General features: G+C 36.4%; 4 protein-coding genes and 1 long non-coding RNA gene across 6 annotated transcripts; 2 read left to right on the forward strand and 3 right to left on the reverse strand.

Moving 5' to 3' along the window:
• Nucleotides 1–260: 260 nt before the first annotated feature.
• On the reverse strand, nt 261–1,262 carry LOC149739364 (transmembrane protein 42-like). Its single transcript, XM_089874827.1, has 2 exons — nt 1,129–1,262; nt 261–931 (listed from the first exon to the last, which is right to left on the reverse strand). The coding sequence occupies exon 2, from the start codon at nt 925–927 to the stop codon at nt 511–513; it is 417 nt and encodes a 138-aa protein (XP_089730953.1). The 5' UTR covers nt 928–931; nt 1,129–1,262; the 3' UTR covers nt 261–510.
• On the reverse strand, nt 1,231–2,558 carry LOC149739365 (SAP30-binding protein-like). The gene has a single exon (XM_089874822.1). The coding sequence runs from the start codon at nt 2,143–2,145 to the stop codon at nt 1,375–1,377; it is 771 nt and encodes a 256-aa protein (XP_089730948.1). The 5' UTR covers nt 2,146–2,558; the 3' UTR covers nt 1,231–1,374.
• Nucleotides 2,559–2,716: 158 nt separating this feature from the next.
• LOC149739366 (major facilitator superfamily domain-containing protein 6-like) lies at nt 2,717–5,853 on the forward strand. The gene is made up of 5 exons (XM_089874817.1): nt 2,717–2,873; nt 3,414–4,474; nt 4,710–4,890; nt 5,247–5,408; nt 5,536–5,853. The coding sequence occupies exons 1-5, from the start codon at nt 2,816–2,818 to the stop codon at nt 5,583–5,585; spliced, it is 1,512 nt and encodes a 503-aa protein (XP_089730943.1). The 5' UTR covers nt 2,717–2,815; the 3' UTR covers nt 5,586–5,853.
• Nucleotides 5,854–6,117: 264 nt separating this feature from the next.
• LOC149739367 (polypeptide N-acetylgalactosaminyltransferase 1-like) lies at nt 6,118–12,851 on the reverse strand. The gene is made up of 12 exons (XM_089874803.1): nt 12,608–12,851; nt 12,151–12,292; nt 11,800–11,971; nt 11,190–11,356; nt 10,783–10,990; nt 9,843–10,013; nt 9,284–9,401; nt 8,416–8,596; nt 7,862–8,001; nt 7,388–7,486; nt 7,049–7,183; nt 6,118–6,696 (listed from the first exon to the last, which is right to left on the reverse strand). Exons 1-12 carry the CDS (start codon nt 12,644–12,646, stop codon nt 6,547–6,549), a joined length of 1,722 nt encoding a protein of 573 aa, XP_089730929.1. The 5' UTR covers nt 12,647–12,851; the 3' UTR covers nt 6,118–6,546.
• A 297-nt stretch (nt 12,852–13,148) lies between these two features.
• On the forward strand, nt 13,149–16,227 carry LOC149739368 (uncharacterized). 2 transcript variants are annotated; one of them, XR_016384619.1, is made up of 7 exons: nt 13,149–14,073; nt 14,129–14,190; nt 14,246–14,275; nt 14,400–14,515; nt 14,575–14,683; nt 14,826–14,895; nt 15,074–16,227. It is a non-coding gene; the product is annotated as an uncharacterized LOC149739368 (long non-coding RNA). The 2 variants fall into 2 exon arrangements; XR_016384618.1 differs by having other exon boundaries at nt 14,400–14,683.
• Nucleotides 16,228–18,499: the final 2,272 nt, after the last annotated feature.

The following is an 18,499-nucleotide window of genomic DNA, read 5'->3' on the forward strand; positions in this document are numbered from 1 at the left end:
CAACACTTTGAAAGAGAACATGTGAAATTTACATGGGGAGTATTGTATTGCAGTTTTAACTAGTGAAAACGTAACTGTTTTGTCTCATAGTTTTACGCCATACATTACACTAAATACATATTTGTTTTAATTGAATTGACAATGTATGGGTAAAATATACATCTTAAAATCCTACAGTGATTTCTAATAACTCTTAAATGTTTCCTCAATATTCCCTGTTATTGTGTTACATTTAGTCTCTGCTGAAATATACCACAATATAACCATTACAAAATTTATTAAAAAATATTTTGAAATTAATGTTACAAAACACATTTTTTAAACATGCCCTAAAATATATCCATTGGCAGATATGTGATGTAACTGTGGGTTGGAGCAATTACAGTGTCAAGCCCAAGGAGACATGCCGACAATGGTAGCAGCATCAAGGCTTGAATCTGTATCCTCTGGTCTAGAGATGACTAATTCGCCACGGCATTTGACAATGTAGCTTCAGATGTAAGTACGTTCTTATTCCTCATGTTCCTTTGTTTGTTTCGATTGCAAAACAGCCATCCCAGTCACAATTAACGTTGCCCCAACCCACCATATAACCGACAATTTATCACCAAATAATAATTTCCCAATAAATGCTGATGTCAATATATTCGAACCGGTGTTTAACACAACAGCTTCAGAAGTTGCAAGAGTTTGCATTGATTCAATAAACAGTGACCACATTACTCCATTAAGAGCCAGTGTAAGTAATACAAACGCTGCCCTTAATAGAAGTGAGATTGTCCAGCAAATTTCACCATTGCCTTGCATGTACATACCCCTATTTACACAAACATCATGTAGTATTGATTGGTGAGCTGCTAACTTTCCACTCACTGATGCAAATGCTCCAAACACACCAGCACCAATAGCAAGCGCATACCTACCCATGGATCTGTATATTTAAACAATATAAGAATCATTTCTAATCTAAAGTAGTCAAATAAATAACAAAGTTGGCTTAAATTAAACAGTCCGATTCCCTTCGCCCACACCAGTTCTAAGTCAATATGAAATTCTGATGTGTAGATAAATAAATTACCAAGTTTTTAAACATTAACTTTGTCCAGTACATTAACAAGTCAAACTTACCATAGATTATGCGCCATACAATCTATTCCTTACATGTATTTGTACCTACAAAATATTTAAATTTGCGCTCAATTTTAAAAGATTTAATAACCAAGGAAATAATTAGAAATCGTTGAAATCGTTTATTTACATTTGCGGAAACTATTTTACTAGTAGCAACGTAATGAAGTGGCACATATTAAATTTGCAACAACGCTTGTTCCTGCCACAATAGTTACTTTACAAATATATACCTCATAGCCTCTGCTATGATTTAGACTTTTTTAAATTCCCCACAGCAGAAATTACTGTGGTTTTATTTGAGTTTGTTGATTGAGTTTTGGAATCAATTTTATCCCATTTTGTCTTTTTAGTCTCCGTTCCAGAAGTAGACTGTTTCACTGCCGTTACGAATTCAACTTTTGTCTTTTTATCTTTCTTTGCGATTTCCTCCCGCTGTAGTCTCGCCAACTCATCGTACGTCGGCATTTTCTTCCAAACATCCGGATTAAATTCTTCCTTCGGGAAGTTGGACCCCAACTCATCAATAGCGAGGTATGCGATCAATTTCTCATAAATACTGGGGTTCCTGAAATCTTTCCTGGATTGGATCGCTTGATTTAAATCCTTTCCTTCTTGCATCTTCCTCTCGTAATGCCTCGAGATCTTTTGCTGCAGCTTCACCGAACAGCTCCCTTCCGGCTCTGGAGGCAAGTGTAGGTCGTCTTCATCTAACGTGCGCAACTTAACAGCCAGCGCGGTAGCGTTCTCACAGCTGTATCTCTTCTTAGCAATCTTCACAGCAGGTTGCTCCAGTTCAACCACAGTTGTTTCCATGTCTTCCTGGTCATCAATCTCATCTTTATTTTCCTCTTCTTCTTCGTTTACTTCAACATCATTATTTATCGTCGTGTCAACAGGCGAGCCACCATTCTCACTGTGTTCAGCATCAGTATCTCCATCTGATACGTCATATGCGGCCAATGCAGCTAAACTTGCCATTATAAACAACCCTATGCACTGATAAATGAAAAACATACAGTTAGAATACAGGTACTTGTGTTTAATCCTGCAAACACTTAAGGGGCATAGGTTATGGGTTAGCCTATGACACAGCGTGTAGATTTTTCTCCAGTAAAAAAAAACAATATAGAAAGCTTTGCTGGGTTAATAGACCAACTCTAGCTTACGTCTCAGATCCCATGGTGTGTCTTGTCACTGGACCTTACTCCTGTTAATTAAATACATATATAATAGAATGTGGTACGTCATTTATTTTACCTAAACTAACATAAAAAATTAAAGCACCAGGCCATAACACTAATTTGTTTACCCTAGTACTGGAAGGCTGCGTAAACTATTGTTTACAGTTAATTCGGTATCTTCCTAACTCGTGTCATAGCAAAAAAACAAAAGTATCGCGAAATAATTTATTCCTTTACGCAGTTACATTTTTGTATTCATGCTTTCTAATTACCAAAACATTCAATTAAATTGATAAATCTACGTCAACAAAACGTTTTTGAAAGACAGCGGGGAGTAAAAAAAATAAATTGTCACGGTTCAGTTACTTCCTTTTTTCCCGCCACCTCTCAAATTTTTAAAACAGAAAAACGATTTTTGAGAGAAAGAGAAGAAAAAAGGTAATCTACGGGAACCACACGTTGTTGCTGATTCAGGTTTAGTCGTGAAAGTGAATGCTGCAGTCATGAAGGTTGAGTATGATTTGTTGGTCGTTAAACTTGTCAATTTCTTGTTTTACGCTGGTAAGTGAGCTTGTGCAATTGTTGTATCTTGTCTAGGCTTGTATTAATAACTTAATATTAAATCTTAGGCTTAATTTGTGTGTCTGATTTTAATTGGGCTTTGATTTAGTATTAGAGTTTTTACACCAGTGTTTTTCAACCTTTCATGGTTCGTGGCCCCTTTCAAAGACACCCAACACCCGTGGCTCTCTGCTACATTAATAAAATAATTTACATTTGTTATTTTATCGACCACTTTGCAGGAATCGGCCTGTAAAACAAACAAGGCCATGAGTAGAAGTGTGCTTGCCCTTCAATAAAATAACCCATTGTTGTGCTTCTGTTAAGAGTTCATTTTTCAAATAAAATGCTTTATCACTATAACCCGCAACCCCAAAAGTTATTGGTCACAAAATGTTTCTTAGTTCTCACTGATACCCGCTGTATAAGTTTTTTAAAGTCGAGAATTTCTATCAAAAATTACATTTAAAAATTGGTGAAAACATGTTTCGTCACCGTAATTAGCTCGGCTTGTGTAAGGTTAACAATTTATTATAACAGGCATGGCATGCTTTATGCCGTACAAAGCAATTTACCAGAAGAGCATCGGACTGACCCCCTCACAGAACGGGTTGATTCAAGCGCTCGAGAAGTTGATAACTTTGTTCTCTCCTCCAATTGTTGGAGCGATTTCCGATAAATTCTCGTTCCATAAATCTTCAATGATTATTTGTATTCTGCTCTCTGTTGGCTTCACCTTCCCAATGTACTTTGTACCAAAAGTCAACAATGGGTTGAATCATAATGTCGATTGTTACGTCACAAACACAACAATTGTTTGCAGTAACTCTTTAAATTTTACTGAAGGTTGCAACATTATTGAAAATGTTGACGCTGCTTATTTATTAAAATGTTGGGACGATTATAATAATTCTGCCACAGTTACATGCGAAGAACCCACTGTAGTTAACAACCAAACTGAAGATGCAATTCAACTTAAATGCAAAGATGAAACAACAGAACAGGACACATATGGTTTGACCTTTATGTGGGTTGTTGTATTGACCATATTTTACGCATTTTTCACCAACCCTGTTCAACCTTTGATTGACGCAAGCACAATGAACATGTTGGGTGAAAATAGAATGCAGGATTATGGGAAGCAACGCTTATGGGGGTCGGTTGGGTTCGGCTCCGTTGCTTTGCTCGTTGGGTTTGTAACCGATGTTTTCACAAAGTCAAAATCAACCGAAGAAAAAGATTATTTATTTTCATTCATCGGAGCGTTAGTGTTTGGTGTCTTAACTTCAATTGTGTGTTATAAGTTAAAGGTTCCAAAACATAACCCACCATCTATATTATCGGGACTTACAACACTTGTAAAGGATCCACGTATAATAGCATTCCTATGCATTGTTATGGTGGGCGGGTACAACCTCGGCGTGAAATATGCGTTTGTGTTCTGGTACGCTGAAAGCTTGCCTGGTTGCAACCAGACCATCATCGGACTCGCCATTCTAACCGGATGTTTAACCGAGGTTCCGATGTTCTTTGTGTCTGGATGGATAGCTGGAAAGATTGGGTATAACGCGATCCTCGTGTTTGGGTTGATATTTGCCTCAGTGAGTGTTGGGTAAACTATGTATTGTTGGTTTAGTGGCCACGCTTTTATTAGACACTTTTATAAAAGTATTTTTCTCATTTTGTTACAACCCAGTGGTCACTTGACCAATTGTCAGCCATAACTGTTGTTTATATATAATAATGTATATTAGTTTAAGATTTAGACCATAGTTGGCCCATCACCCCAACATTGTATATGCTTTTCCATATGATAACATTCCTCCCCCCACACAGTTACGCTGCTTTCTTTACACGATCCTCACATCGGCATGGCAACTTCTGCTCGTTGAAGCGTTACACGGCTTGTCATTCGCGTTACCAATGGCCGCCATGTGTTCGTACGCGGCTACTTTGGCTCCAGAAGGAATGACGGCGACACTGATCGGACTCACACAAGGTGTTTACTGGGGGTTAGGTGAGGACCATGTTAGTGGTACACCCATGCATATGAATAATGTGTTGTATGTATTAATTATCAATCAGATATTTTAACTGAAAAAGCACCACAGTTTTTGAAGCTAAAGCTGCCACAAAGCTTCCCTGAAGTAAAAACAACAGCCTTTTCAAATTGCTCTGATTGATTAACCACCCAATTTACAGTTGAACAACTTAAAATAAAGAAAATAGGACCAGATGTTTTACTAAACACAACTATAGCTTTCCTAAATTGAAAGCCGGAATCTTTTTTTCAAACTACCCTAATTATGATTGAGATGAAATAATAAAATATATATGTTTAGTAAGTTGCTAAATATAAATGATTATTTCAAGGAAACATGCTCGGTGCGTTGTTGGGCGGTGTTTTATATCGTCTTTATTCCCCGATAGTGATGTTCCGCATCACCGCACTTATCGGAGTTGTTGCCGCAATGTTTTATTCTATTTCTATGGTTTGCTTAATAAACTACAACTCGGGACTTAAAGTGGAGGAAGGTGAGGATTATGATGTCATAGTGGGTGGTTTTATAGTGTCGCAAAATATTTGGTTGGGCAAAAGTTTTTAAATGAATTTTTTTAAATTTTGTTGTATTTTTTTGTGAAATAGATATATTTCCCGTAGGTTCTGAGGGAGAAAGAGAAGCTTGCAATATAAAGACTGACGAAGCATAGAAACATCATTAATAATGAGTAGAAACAATTTTTTTATAGCAAAAATTGATTAAATTTTTAGCCTGTTAAAAGCGATAAAAATTTGTTGCTTTTACAAATGCCCTAATAGCTGCTTCTAAATAACAATATACTTGTCAGCAATAGTTAGTTTATATATTTCTTCATTGTGAATATTGCCTTGCAGTGTTTTAATTGAATATACGATTCCTTTGCCTACATTTCATGTTTAAAAGATGTTTTCATAAGTTTAATACAAAACACAGAGAGATTTGGTTGAATTATGTTGTTGTTGGCACAAAGTGGTTGGAGCGCTTGGTTTCAACTAAACGATGTGGGTTCGTGGCCCAAAGTTACTAATACAGCTTGTGCCTGCCTACGAGTTACCACGTATGTAACTTTGTGGGTGATTGTTTTATATGTGTCAATTACTACAACCCAGTGCCATGCTTGACTGGTTTAAAAGGCAAACAACCAAACTACTACATAATTCCTTTTCTTAATATGAGCTAACACCTAACATCTATCACAAAAATTTCCGCATTTTGAAATTTATATTTTGTCTAAAACTGCAGTTGCTTAAATATATATATGTCGTAATGACTGTATTGTCATGTAATAATTAAGATATAAATTACACTTCAATCTAGAATGAAATAAATTCTAATCTTGTATAATATTCAACGCTAATGTTACAAAGAGCAAAAAATTTTAAAAAATTACGAAATTTTAGTTCAAAATATTTGAAAAAAAATATCGCTTTTTTTTGTTCATAGTTGAAAAGTACAGAATCGCAACGGAACACCGCAGAGGTTTAAAAATGTCTGAAAATAGATTGTGCGCGATAGTTTTAAAACAACTTCATTTTAACTGCATGTTTAATTATTGCACACGACCACCCCTGACATTCCGAAAATATTTTCACTTTTTCCACCGAAGCATTTTTACATCAAGTACGTGGTTGTCATGACGACACGGGAAGGTCCATGTTCTTCAACAACCATCGTTGTGAGCGCTTTGTGACATCACAATCAGTTAATAAAGGTAGTTGTGATGATTGGTCGACGGGGCGATCCAGGCATTGGTGGGTGTTCGTGTGTTTTAATAAACGGGTCTGGGGGGGGAGATAAAATATGAGAACATACTAAAAGGTCGTTTGTGTAATAATAATCAGACCTTTTAGAATATCATTATTATTGTTAAATATTATAACTGTCTGTAACAATAACTGAAAAAAAATTGGCCAATTTTTAATAGTAAGCATGTGACAGTTTGTGTTTTAAAAAGTGGGTCTGGGAGAAGATAAAATATTATTATATTGCAGATTTTTTAGATGTAATTGTACAATGGTAAAACTATTTCATTCTTTTTAGATGTTGCGATTTAATAAACGAGTCTCCTGGATAAAGATGTTGTTGTTTTATATTATATAGAAACATCGGAAATAACCCGTATTTTCTACTTACATCCTCATCGTATTCCCACAGTTGATTCCCCCGCATGTGATGGCACTTCACCATCATGATCGGACCTCCTACTTTAGATGCGTCGAGGCAAATATCATCGCAACGTAACTCTTGGTTGCCCGTGTACGCCCATACCTGTTTATAATGGGGGGTTGTGTTAAGGTTGGTATATATACCAGCTTGGTACTTGTAACACTCAGTCTTGTCTCATCTGAGGATGGTACAGTTACATTTAATTAACTTTAACCATCCTCAGTGTTGGATAAGACAAGAATGAGTGTTATATAAAATCCCTCTCATTAATTATGACATCACATCCACTATTATGACATCACACACCTGGTTCCCCCCCATTTCATGACAGTTAAATATTCCAACTTTGTCGTTTTCCTTCCGACCCATCGTGTCCAAACATAAACCTCCTTCTTCGTTGCGAATCTGAAACAAAAGTTAAAATTTTAAAACGGTCAAAAAAATATAAAAAATTTGGCTGATTGGAAAAAGCATTTAGATGTTTCAACTTTTAGTCTTAAAGCCTATCCACAAAGTTACATTGTTGGGCAACACAATTAACATCAATCGCACCAGGCCAGTCGCCAGTGGTTACTAATGGGTTGTCTAAGTTGTCAAACACATATAAAACAATCACTCACAAAGTTACATACGTGGACACGTGGTAACTCATAGGTGTATGAAACAGAACACCCGTGTTGTAACGACTGTCGTTGCCCCGCCATGCGAGGATGAATAAGTGACACTAAATCAAAGCTTCAGCAGCTCAACAGCGAGCACGGGACCCTCCAGCCATCTTACCTCACCAAGTGAATAATATTCACCAGGGATTTGTGAGTCGGGATAAATATTTTCAAGATACCATTTGAACGACTTGCATTGTAACTTCTCACGAAGTCGTACACGTTCGCTTATATCGCCGTACTCCTGCTTCAACACCCCTGGAACATAAACGTATAAAGTATTTGCTGCTTTTACAACAAGCAAGTATTCTGCTTTACCAAAAACACACATATATTTTTAAGTTTAACAATCCCAACAATTGTTTTTTATATTTAAAGTTGATATTTATAATGGATTTATGGACATTGTTTGTTAGTTTGCTGTGTTTTGTTGTTTAAAAAACTTTATTAGTTTGTCGCTGTATAAATTTTGTGTAAATGAATACAACCTTACAGTGTTGCCAGCTTTGTTTTGCAAATCCTAGACTTCCTTGTTTTTTTTTCAATACAATATCGCTTATTAGATAAAGTTAAAAATTTCAGGCAAAGATAAAAAAAATTAAAAACGCTCCCCATACAATTTACAAGACGTCGTGTAAAGTTATAAAAAAACACAAATAACACCAATCTCACCAGGTGTTATAATATAGAAGAAGTTTTTGAAGCTGTCCATCCAAACCTCGGCTAATCTACGATTGTTCTTATTGATGATTTGACCCGTCCCCCCAGGGAAGGTATACGGGGTCGCTTTCCTGAATACATGGCCAACATGGGAGCACGTTACGATGAGGAGGGTTCCCCCACACTGCCATATCTGGGGGTGGGTGGGTTGTATTATATATATGTATAGGTGTATTATTATTATCATATGTGTGTGTGTATTGTATAGATATATATACATATATGCACAGCAAGGTGTTTATTTATATATGTATAGATGGTTGATATGTTATATAGTACTGTGGGGTAAGATGGATACCGTTTGCACATAATATTCTATATTTACTAATCAAGTTTTTACCAAATAACAACGCCCTTTTAGGAGTTGTGAGGATTTTTATGAACTCTTAATAATAGAACTTGTAAAACAAATCCTCCGTGTTGTTGATTATTCATCATAATATTGATTGTTCACACAACAATCAACCATTGTCTTGGGAAATGGTTCGATTAAAGTAACAATGGCCATTATGAGGTGACACTTTGTAAGGAACCATATGGTCACATCAAGCAATGTACGTGAAGCCAACATTCTAACCATCAATTTGTCCCCCCTTACACCCACCCAACCAACCATCATATGGGTATTGGAAATACTACCCCTTATATTTTGTATACAACACCCACCTCCTCACATAATATCCCCACATCTTAAACCCCCTTTTATACAATCATACCCAAACCCCCCCCACCTACCCATATATATGTTTAACACAAACATCCCATCTTTTACATCCCCCCCACCCCGTGTACACCATTATACCCCCAACCCCAAGCTCACCCTGAAAGATATCTCGAGGTTCTCCCCACCCCAAATATCCATCCCCGCGTCGTATGTCCCCAGTTCTTCGAAGTAAGTTTTATCGATCGAGAACAATCCTCCAGCCATTGTTGGTGACCTGTGATGTAATAATGCGTTAAACAATCGCCATTTATGATGTCATAGTCGGAATAATGACATCATGGTGAAAACAATCATTTTACAAGCGTTATCACCATTTATGACATCATAGTTAGTATTTATCAATGATTAATCCCACCATTATTACATCATAGATGCTTGTTATTCACATTGTTACAAAACAAGGGGCATAGTAAGTAGTGTTGTGTCATAGAATATGAACAATAGCAACTCATAAATAAAAATGAAAACTTTATCAAATAATGTGAAATTATAGTGCCCCTTATGAAAACAAAAATATTAAGAATATGTGAAATTATATCACATCATAATAAAAAGGTGTTAGATAACAACATAGTATCATAACAGCAATATCTAAACTACTCTAATTATAAAAGTAATAAAAAGCTAGCCCATCACAAATGCACCCCCCACCCACCTAACAGGAAGTGTTCGATCTCCTTTCCTGCGATCCATTTCTCGTTGCGGGACCGGGTACCAACGGAAGTTCAGTTTCCAGTTAAATCCACCATACGTCATGTCCGAACCAACCATGAATTCAAATGTTTCGTCGCTTATGACATCAATAATTGGACAAACAACTGTTGTTCTGTAACAATGGGGTTTGTTATGTATAATTGCGTAATAAATATTAACTGTATTACTCTCAAATCATCGTGTGTTAAACACAAATATGCAACTACAACTTACAAGGACAGTCGTTATAACACAGGTGTTCTGTTTCATACACCTCGTACTTGCTTACAAGTTACCACATATGTAACTTTGTGGGTGATTGTTATTTCAAGTCTTTAATAATGCTGCATCCCAACAACACAACAGACGCAACGCACACAGATACAAGTAATCAAGTATTCAACTTAATTAGAACACAGATGCTCAAAGGCTGATCAATAATTGATGAAACAATAAAATTAATTTAACAATTATTTTTTACAACGCCCTAAACCAATCTGTGGTAGTTGGTGTTGTTTATAAACCAGCCATGTGTTGCTTAATTAATATAAATTTAACTTAAGGGTTTTGTTTGATATCGCCAAGATGTTTTAATTTACAGAAAAAATGCTTTTGATATTCTGCATTACATGCGTGGCAACGACTGTCGTTATAACACCGGTGTTTTGTTTCAAACACCTCATGCCTGCTTACAAGTTACCACACATGTAACTTTCTGGGTGATTATTTTTATGTATGGCTGACAATTTGGACAACCATTTATGTGTGTTGCCCAAGGTCACATACGGGCAAGGATGTAACAAATCTTATATTAGTTTCCAACGTATCAAACCTCCACAATACCTTTCACACAACCTTACTTAACTATACATGTTGTGTTTGTTTGTGTAGACCCCCCTTACCTGTCCTTGGCAATCTCTGACAGCAAAGGTTCCAACCAACCCTCCGTACACTCACAGTGAGCGTCGAGAAACGTTATAACCTGCCCCGTTGACACCGACGCCCCTCGTAACCGAGCTCGTATTAAACCTGTTCGCTTTTCCATCCGTACAACACGAACGAGGGTCCGTAGTTTGCGAACGTAACGCTCTAATGGAGCTCCAAGGAAATCTGAACACAATTTAAAGTTGATGTTTTAAAGTATGGTGGAAAATAGAGGAATGCGGAACAATAATAATATATATCATATTATTTTCTTTATATTATGATTGCATACAAGTCATAGAATCTGCAAATTAGGCCAAAGTTGCCCACAGTGGAAGGACCCATGACTAACCACTGGGTTAAACTTTTAATAAACCACCCCCACCTCTTTCACTAGCATCATCCACCAATATAATCTCCTCCAACAAATGACTTGGTGATCTGTTGATAATGCTATGCACTGTACGTAGCAGGGTTGACCATGCTTCGTTATGAAACACGATAACTATGGACGTGGTTGGGAGTTTCTCCGGGTATTTCTTCGATTTACAACTAACAATGATAATGAACAGAGCGTTAATATGTGTTGTATCAACTTGTATGGTTGAACTTTCTTATAAAATCTTCTGCTGTTGTTGCTACTAATAATATTTCTACCAAGTAAAATAGACTCATTTTTCTGGTGCAAATATAAAAGTACACCACAAATACAGCCACTCCCAAAAAGTTCCCTTAACCAAAAGTTTACACCTCTTTGCTGCTGTTTATCAACCCACAACTTCCAATATACTTTATTATACCCCCCAGTTTACACCCCCCCCCCCCCCATATGTACCAACACCCAGCCTTTTTACAAACCCCCCCAACCCCATACAGAATACACCAACCGCCCCCAACATAGGCACAATCCATTATAAACCACCCACGTTAGTCCCAACCACACAGCATCCATTACCCCCCCCCCCCTCACAACCTCCCAAACAACTCTAACCCACCCCTCCATTCTAACATCGGGTAAACTCCTGTTCAACGCGATCATCTCCGAGGCCATTAAGTTAAACTGGTTGATTTTGAATTTCTCTTGTTTTTCCTTTTCTTTATCTTTAGGTATTATCACAGCTTTGCCCATCTCCCCAGGACCGCTTGTTAGACTAAACTTCGGTAACGCTGGAATAAATATAAAGATGGTAATTAATTGAGGATATTATGGGCCAACTCTGGCCTAAACACCAGGCCTCATGGCTTGCCTCACTGTGGGGCCTCACTCATAAAAATATTAATATTTTGCATGTAATAATTCCTTCATAACAAATGATTGAAACAACCGTAGAAAAAAATTAAACCACCATTTTCTAGCGCAGGTAAAACCCTCTTGGACAGGAAGTTCCCGCCTTCGCTGTTTTTCTCGCAGTTTGATTTACAATCGGTGAAGTTGAGAAGAAAGAAAACGTCGATCATGAACCAGAACAGTGATGTGGCAAGTATTATCTGGAGGTTGTGATGTCATAATTATATAACAATAAATACTGTGCGCATACAAAACCGCATTGATGGTGGTAATGAATGGACTAACAGGACTGTAAACTGGCACTAAAATGAAACTCCCAAATAACCACACATTTACATGCTTCTACTTTTTAATACATATATAGGAAAACTACAAGTATATTAACAGCCTATAAAATGTATTAAAATACAGCAATATAAAATGTTTATTCAATGAAGTTTTGAAAATGATTTCAAAACTGTTGTTTATTTGTTAAAAGTAGAAAAGAAGTTAAACGATGTTTATATAAACCCAACCTTGCAATACTGGAGTTTTCTTGAACGAAACTTTAGCATTTTGTCGTTTTCTTTGAAATAAATTTAAAAATAAATAAAATTTGACTTTTGCTTCATTTCACATTAAATCAAATCATTAATTGATTCATAATCTGACACGTCAACAATCAAGATTCTTCTGTAACAATTAAACCACTTAATGTAAACAATCGAAAACGAACTTCTGACTATGACGTAACAACAAACACACTGTTAGGAGTTCTAGATAACTGTCGTCACACTACTTTTCATTACCACGTCATAGAGCACATACAACCAATGAAAATCTGAATAAACCAAAACGCTGTAGATCGCGTAACGTATTGTGACGTAAAAATATTACGTACAGCATATAGAAACTTTTACCCACCCCCTTCAGTCCGATATTTTCGCCTTTTTCTCGACTTATCAAAGGAGAGAATTACAGATATCATATACAAACACATATGTAACAAAACTTGGGGTGTGTAAACATATTTAGCGTTCGTAGTTACCAATATTTATGTTTTGAACTTAACCCATCAGTGCGTGACGGGGTAAAAATCACCCATTTTGTCGTTATGACGTCACACGTAAATTTTGAACCGTTCGGAAAACTTTCGTTTTTAAAAAACGTCTTATTTTTTTTATCTGCCTTTTTTTCAGTATTTTGTATACAGAAACTTTTAATTAAATTTCAATTATTATTTTATAGTCTCATTAGCGGTACCTAGCGGAAACACATCAGCTGATACTCCTCCCCGCTTTTCGTTGATTGCCTCTCGCATAAAACGTCCTTACACCACGTCTCAGTCCTTAGATGAAAATGGTTCCACACCAGGTTACAAGTTGGAAGGTTTTAACAAGTTTTATGACAAGGCTTAAGTTAAGTATTGTTTTACTGTTTTGCAAATTTCTTAATCTGTCTATTACCGTTAACTACATATATTATTATTAGTATTATCTAATATTAATTATAATATTAATATAAAATTAAATCATGGTAATGTGCCTTGTGTTCATTTTATTCTAGTTACCGCAGGTTTTAGCGATCTTTTTTAAGTCGCTCTCATTTTGACGTCACTTTGCTTCGTCGCGTGTGTTATACGTATCGTTAACTACGTCACAATACCGAATCGTTACGTCATAATTCGTTCGCCATAGACGCGCTTATACTCGAATATCGCGTTTAATTACGTCACACATGCTTACTACGTCACAATGAGGTTTGTTCAGCGCTTGCGTTTCGCCATTTTTTTCATGGGGCCCCATGCGCGTTTTACGTCGACGCAAGGCACATTACTTGTATATTCTAATTATATTTGCGCTATGAGCGCGAAGCAAGAAGATCAAAGAATTGGTAAAGTATAAATCACAATTGGCATTATTACGTACATAAGCTCTTTTCTAGAAACATCGATGGTGTGACGTCACAGAAGCAGTGATGACGTAACAGAAGAACCTGCTTCGTAAGTTGTTTTTTGAATCATAATGTCAATTGTTACATATTTCTTTACGCTACAGAACATGGGTATGTGACGTCACAGAAGATCTTGACAATGGTTCCAGAACTTAAAGAATGAAAGGTGATTATGACGTAACAAGCATGTTATAGTATTATAATTATTTCGATTGTTACAGACGGAAAAAAGACGAGAAAAAAAGCGCAAGGTAATTTAAAACAAACAAACATGTGTAAAGTTTGAAGTGATTAAGTTTGTCTAGATACCCCCTGTCATGGCTGTTGCCCAACCACACGAAGATCATATTAATTTAAACAACGTTTGTTTTACAGACGAAGAACAAAGACGAAGACGCCAATATAAGGATCCCGGTTTGAGGTGTTTGTAGGTTTAAGTGTGTATAGGTTTATTTATGCGGCGGTATACGCGCGAAGAAAGAAGATCAAAGGTGAGTAAGAATGTTAAATAAGTCACAATAAGCATTGTTACTTAAACCATTCGTTTTAGATGACGTACGATGTGACGTCAAGTACACTGATGACGTAACAGAAGAACCTGCTTAAACGTGTGATATGACGTCACGAAGTATTGACGACGTAACTGAAGAACCGGATTCGTAAGTTAATTGTCACGTCATAGTAACTTAAACAAAATAGTCCAACTGATGGGTGTCAAAAACGAAAATTATTTCTGTTTGAATAATAAAAGTAGACTTCTATAGTTACATAACATAGTTAATTGTTAAATTTATTTTATAGAATATCGGTTTATGACGTAACATAGAAGGTGATGCATCTTGGACGTAAGAAGATGATTATGACGTAACAGGTACGTTTTATTTGTTAATAATTCTAATTATTACAAACATAACTATTATCTGTAGTTTGCGTGTCTTGTGTAAAGTAACTAACGTTTGAAGTGATTAAACTGGTCTAGATACCCCCTGTCATGGCTGTTGCCCAACCACACGAAGATCATATTAATTTAAATAACGTTTGTTTTACAGACGAAGAACAAACACGAAAACGCCAATATAAGGATGCCGGTTTGAGGTGCTTATATAAATAAATTTTAAGTATGAATGTGTTTGTGTGTTAGCTGGTGCACTCTTACAGTGTTGCCAGATATTCTTTGCTGGACCTAATGTTGCCAGTTATGTCCCCCAAGCACTTCTCAGTGCTTCTACATGTCTTTGAAATAAATGCAAAGGAATTGTTGCAACAATCTTACTTGATAACGATTAGCATTTACTGTAGTGTTCATTCCTTCCGAGTGTTTTGTCTGTCGGGACTTGAATCTTACAGCGGTTTTGTATTGTCTCGGTTTGCTTTGCGAGAACTCTTGTCTTGGTACACATATACTCGAGTAATATCAACGCGCAGTATATTATACACCCATTTAACTTTTAAATTCCCCCTATTGTTTTATTTAATCCAGTGTTAACTGTAAACGTCCCCACCCTGTTAAAGTTAGTATCTTATACGTCACCATGACGTCACGTTGCGGAATTGTGATGATGGCCACGTCACAGTTTCTCTACGTCACGTTGATACGGTGGGTCAGCAACGTCATGACCCAGCGTTCGGTGCGGTTACGTCACGGTCGGTTTAGTTACGTTACAGCTGCGGGTTTGTTACGTGGACGTCGCCGCTTAGCGGTTCGTAACAGCCACAGTATGTCGTAACGGTCGATGCGGTGCGTAACAGCCGGACGATATTATATCGTGTGAAAATACAACGAGAGTATCGCGGTACCAAGATGTTTCTTGATAGGCGTTTGGATTGGTGGCGTAAAAGAGCTTTCAAATCACACTAGGGGGGTTTTCTGTAAGATTTTTGTGCCGTCTTAAATATGCTTGTTGGTGTGATTGTGTTTATTATTATTGTTTATGTGCACTACTAACTTTGATGTTTTTCTTGGTTTCTTTTCTTTGCGGATATATCCAGCAAGGGTTTCTCACCTAAGAAGTAGAAACCCACTACCATTGGCTGGGGGCTTGTCGTGCCGTAGTGGCTTTCCACCAACGCCAGCCACATAAACTATGAAGGTATTTTAATCCTGTTTCTATTTTGCAGAAGTGGAATTCCTTTATATGCTACACGATATTTTTATTTACATTCGTTTTTGTATTTGGCGCAATTGAAAATAAAAAGAATCGCTGATATGTGCTGTATATTGTTCAGTAGCATGTTGTGCCGACTTTGGCTTCGCCGTTAAATCTCTTTTTGTCGTTATGTTAATCGGCAAGAAGCTTAAAATGTTCTGTTTAAAAAATAGGAATTTTTGCACAACTGAATACCGTGTTATATTAAGACGTCATTGTAATTGATTAAGTCATAGGATTTTGATGACGTCATTGCAATTACGTATTTGTCAGGCATCGTTCTAATATGTTACTTACTATGTCTGGGTCATTCTCAATTTAACACGTTAAGAAAAAGGCAAAACAAAGCTTCAGAAATAAAGGGGGTGTGTAAAAGTTGCTGTCGGTGTAATGTTTACACAAACATAGAGATCAATACATTATAAAGTATTTCTCCCCGCTCGACATAAGGAATGGTTTAAACTGGATTTCCGTTTTAAAACTTAAGTATAAATTACTGTTTTAACTGTTAATTAATAATAACACTAAGTTTAATTTAATATTTTCCAAACTTTAATAACATAAGTTTACTCGTAACGACAGTTGTTTTACACGTCACTTTCCGTCCATTCATTTTTATACATTACTAAAAGCTTCGCTATATAAAAAAGGAAATATAATATCGACGCCAATACCGGATGTAACCTATGTGACGTCACACATGATATTTTCCTAACGCTTGTGTAAACAAAAGCGGTCGCCTAAAACAACAAACATTCGTCGAAAGTGGCAATCTTAACATTCTTAGGTGTTGTTACGTCATAATGACCATTGTCGACCTCATTGTGATGTTTCAATAGAACTATCTTAAGCTCTGGCCAGTCTGACGTATGGTACCGCGGGGTAAGATGGGATACCGTTAGCCAATAATATCCCATATTTCCTAGTCGTGTTTTCAACAATACATAACACTCTTTTGTGGTTGTGAGGATACGGTTATATAATTATGTAAATATTATTTGTTTACTACCAAGAGAGAAAAGGACGAGTAAACAGTATGAAACCATGGTCCATTTCACCCCACCCTACTATAGTTACTTGATGATCAATTAGGTGTACGGTAAACTAGAACTTAGATTTTCAGAGCAACGACAGTCGTTATAACACGGGTGTTCTGTTTCATACACCTCGTGTTCGCTCACAAGTTACCACGTATGTAACTATTTTATCCTCGCATGGATTTTTTATCACGTATGTAACTTTTTATCCTTTTTTACGATTTTTATATATGGCTGATAATTCGGACAACTGATTAGTGACCACTGGGTTGAAGCAATTGACGTTAGGTGTCTTGCCCAAGGACACATACGCACGTTTATAATAAAATATTTATTTGCCCCACCACGAGAAGATACATCAGTTCCATTCATTTATCAAATACTGGTTTAAATTGGCTGCTACAAGCAACCGTTAGTTGGCGGTAGAGGACTTTAATTTTAAACCTTTGTGACGTCACACTACTCATTATTGAACACACCCAGTATTTTGATTCCAGAATTATTTCAATCATCGATTTTGTTACATCATAAACCGTTGTTTGTTTCGTAATAATGCCACCCATTGTTATACGATTGTGTTTGGACAACCAAAGTTCTCGACCTACTTACAGTGGGTTGCTTGTTACGTCACAATGTGGAACAAATAAGCTACAAAACTGTATTTTTGAATCTTGAAATAATAATTTTATTAAACTTCTATTCTTTAATTATTCCTTTATTTCTCGAAGCATTTTCGGATATTTAAAATTTGTTTTAAAAAATCATTTTCCGATGCTTTCGAATTTGTTCCTATTGTGACGTAATAAAGTACTCACAATGAGACCACATACGTCATAAAAAGTTAATCTGTTTGATCGAAATCGTTACATGGACGAAGCAAACAAACCGACGACCTTTCTGTTGATATTATGACGTAACAGATAGATCTTCTTTGTTCCATGACGTAATAGTATCGTATCCTTGACTAGCAAAGCGCGACCAGGCGAGCGATACACCTGTTGCAGAGTGTTGTGGCCAGGCTGTCACACAGATTTGATACTTTTAGCGTTTGTGGGAAAATCTTGCAAATTGTGTAGAAAGAAACTGTTTAATTTTTAAAATGTTCTTGCGTAAAGTTGCAAAAAATCGTAATTTTTCACTAAAATGTTTTACATTAATATTCTAAAAGGATTCTAAAAACACAGTTTAGATATTTTTAACATTTCCAAAAAGGGTTAGCAAAAGATTCAAAAGACCACACCAACCCATAAAGCGGAAATTTTAAAACAAATTTGATATTTCAGTTTTTAAT

This window comes from Ciona robusta, chromosome 3, assembly GCF_009617815.1.
Source record: "Ciona robusta chromosome 3, ASM961781v2".
In the NCBI taxonomy this organism is placed as follows: Eukaryota; Metazoa; Chordata; class Ascidiacea; order Phlebobranchia; family Cionidae; genus Ciona; species Ciona robusta.

What these genes read in the sequence shown, in the direction of transcription:
- LOC149739367 (XM_089874803.1), bottom strand. Translation starts at nt 12,646, where the DNA reads ATGCTAAAGTTTCGTTCAAGAAAACTCCAGTATTGCAAG. An exon ending in GGATGATGCTAGTGAAAGAG is followed by an intron (nt 10,991 to 11,189) that starts GTGGGGGTGGTT and finishes AATTGTGTTCAG; the next exon opens with ATTTCCTTGGAGCTCCATTA. An exon ending in ATGAAATGGGGGGGAACCAG is followed by an intron (nt 7,184 to 7,387) that starts GTGTGTGATGTC and finishes CATTATAAACAG; the next exon opens with GTATGGGCGTACACGGGCAA.
- LOC149739366 (XM_089874817.1), top strand. Translation starts at nt 2,816, where the DNA reads ATGAAGGTTGAGTATGATTTGTTGGTCGTTAAACTTGTCAATTTCTTG. An exon ending in CAATTTCTTGTTTTACGCTG is followed by an intron (nt 2,874 to 3,413) that starts GTAAGTGAGCTT and finishes TTATTATAACAG; the next exon opens with GCATGGCATGCTTTATGCCG. An exon ending in AGGTGTTTACTGGGGGTTAG is followed by an intron (nt 4,891 to 5,246) that starts GTGAGGACCATG and finishes GATTATTTCAAG; the next exon opens with GAAACATGCTCGGTGCGTTG.
- LOC149739365 (XM_089874822.1), bottom strand. Translation starts at nt 2,145, where the DNA reads ATGTTTTTCATTTATCAGTGCATAGGGTTGTTTATAATGGCAAGTTTA.
- LOC149739364 (XM_089874827.1), bottom strand. Translation starts at nt 927, where the DNA reads ATGGGTAGGTATGCGCTTGCTATTGGTGCTGGTGTGTTTGGAGCATTT.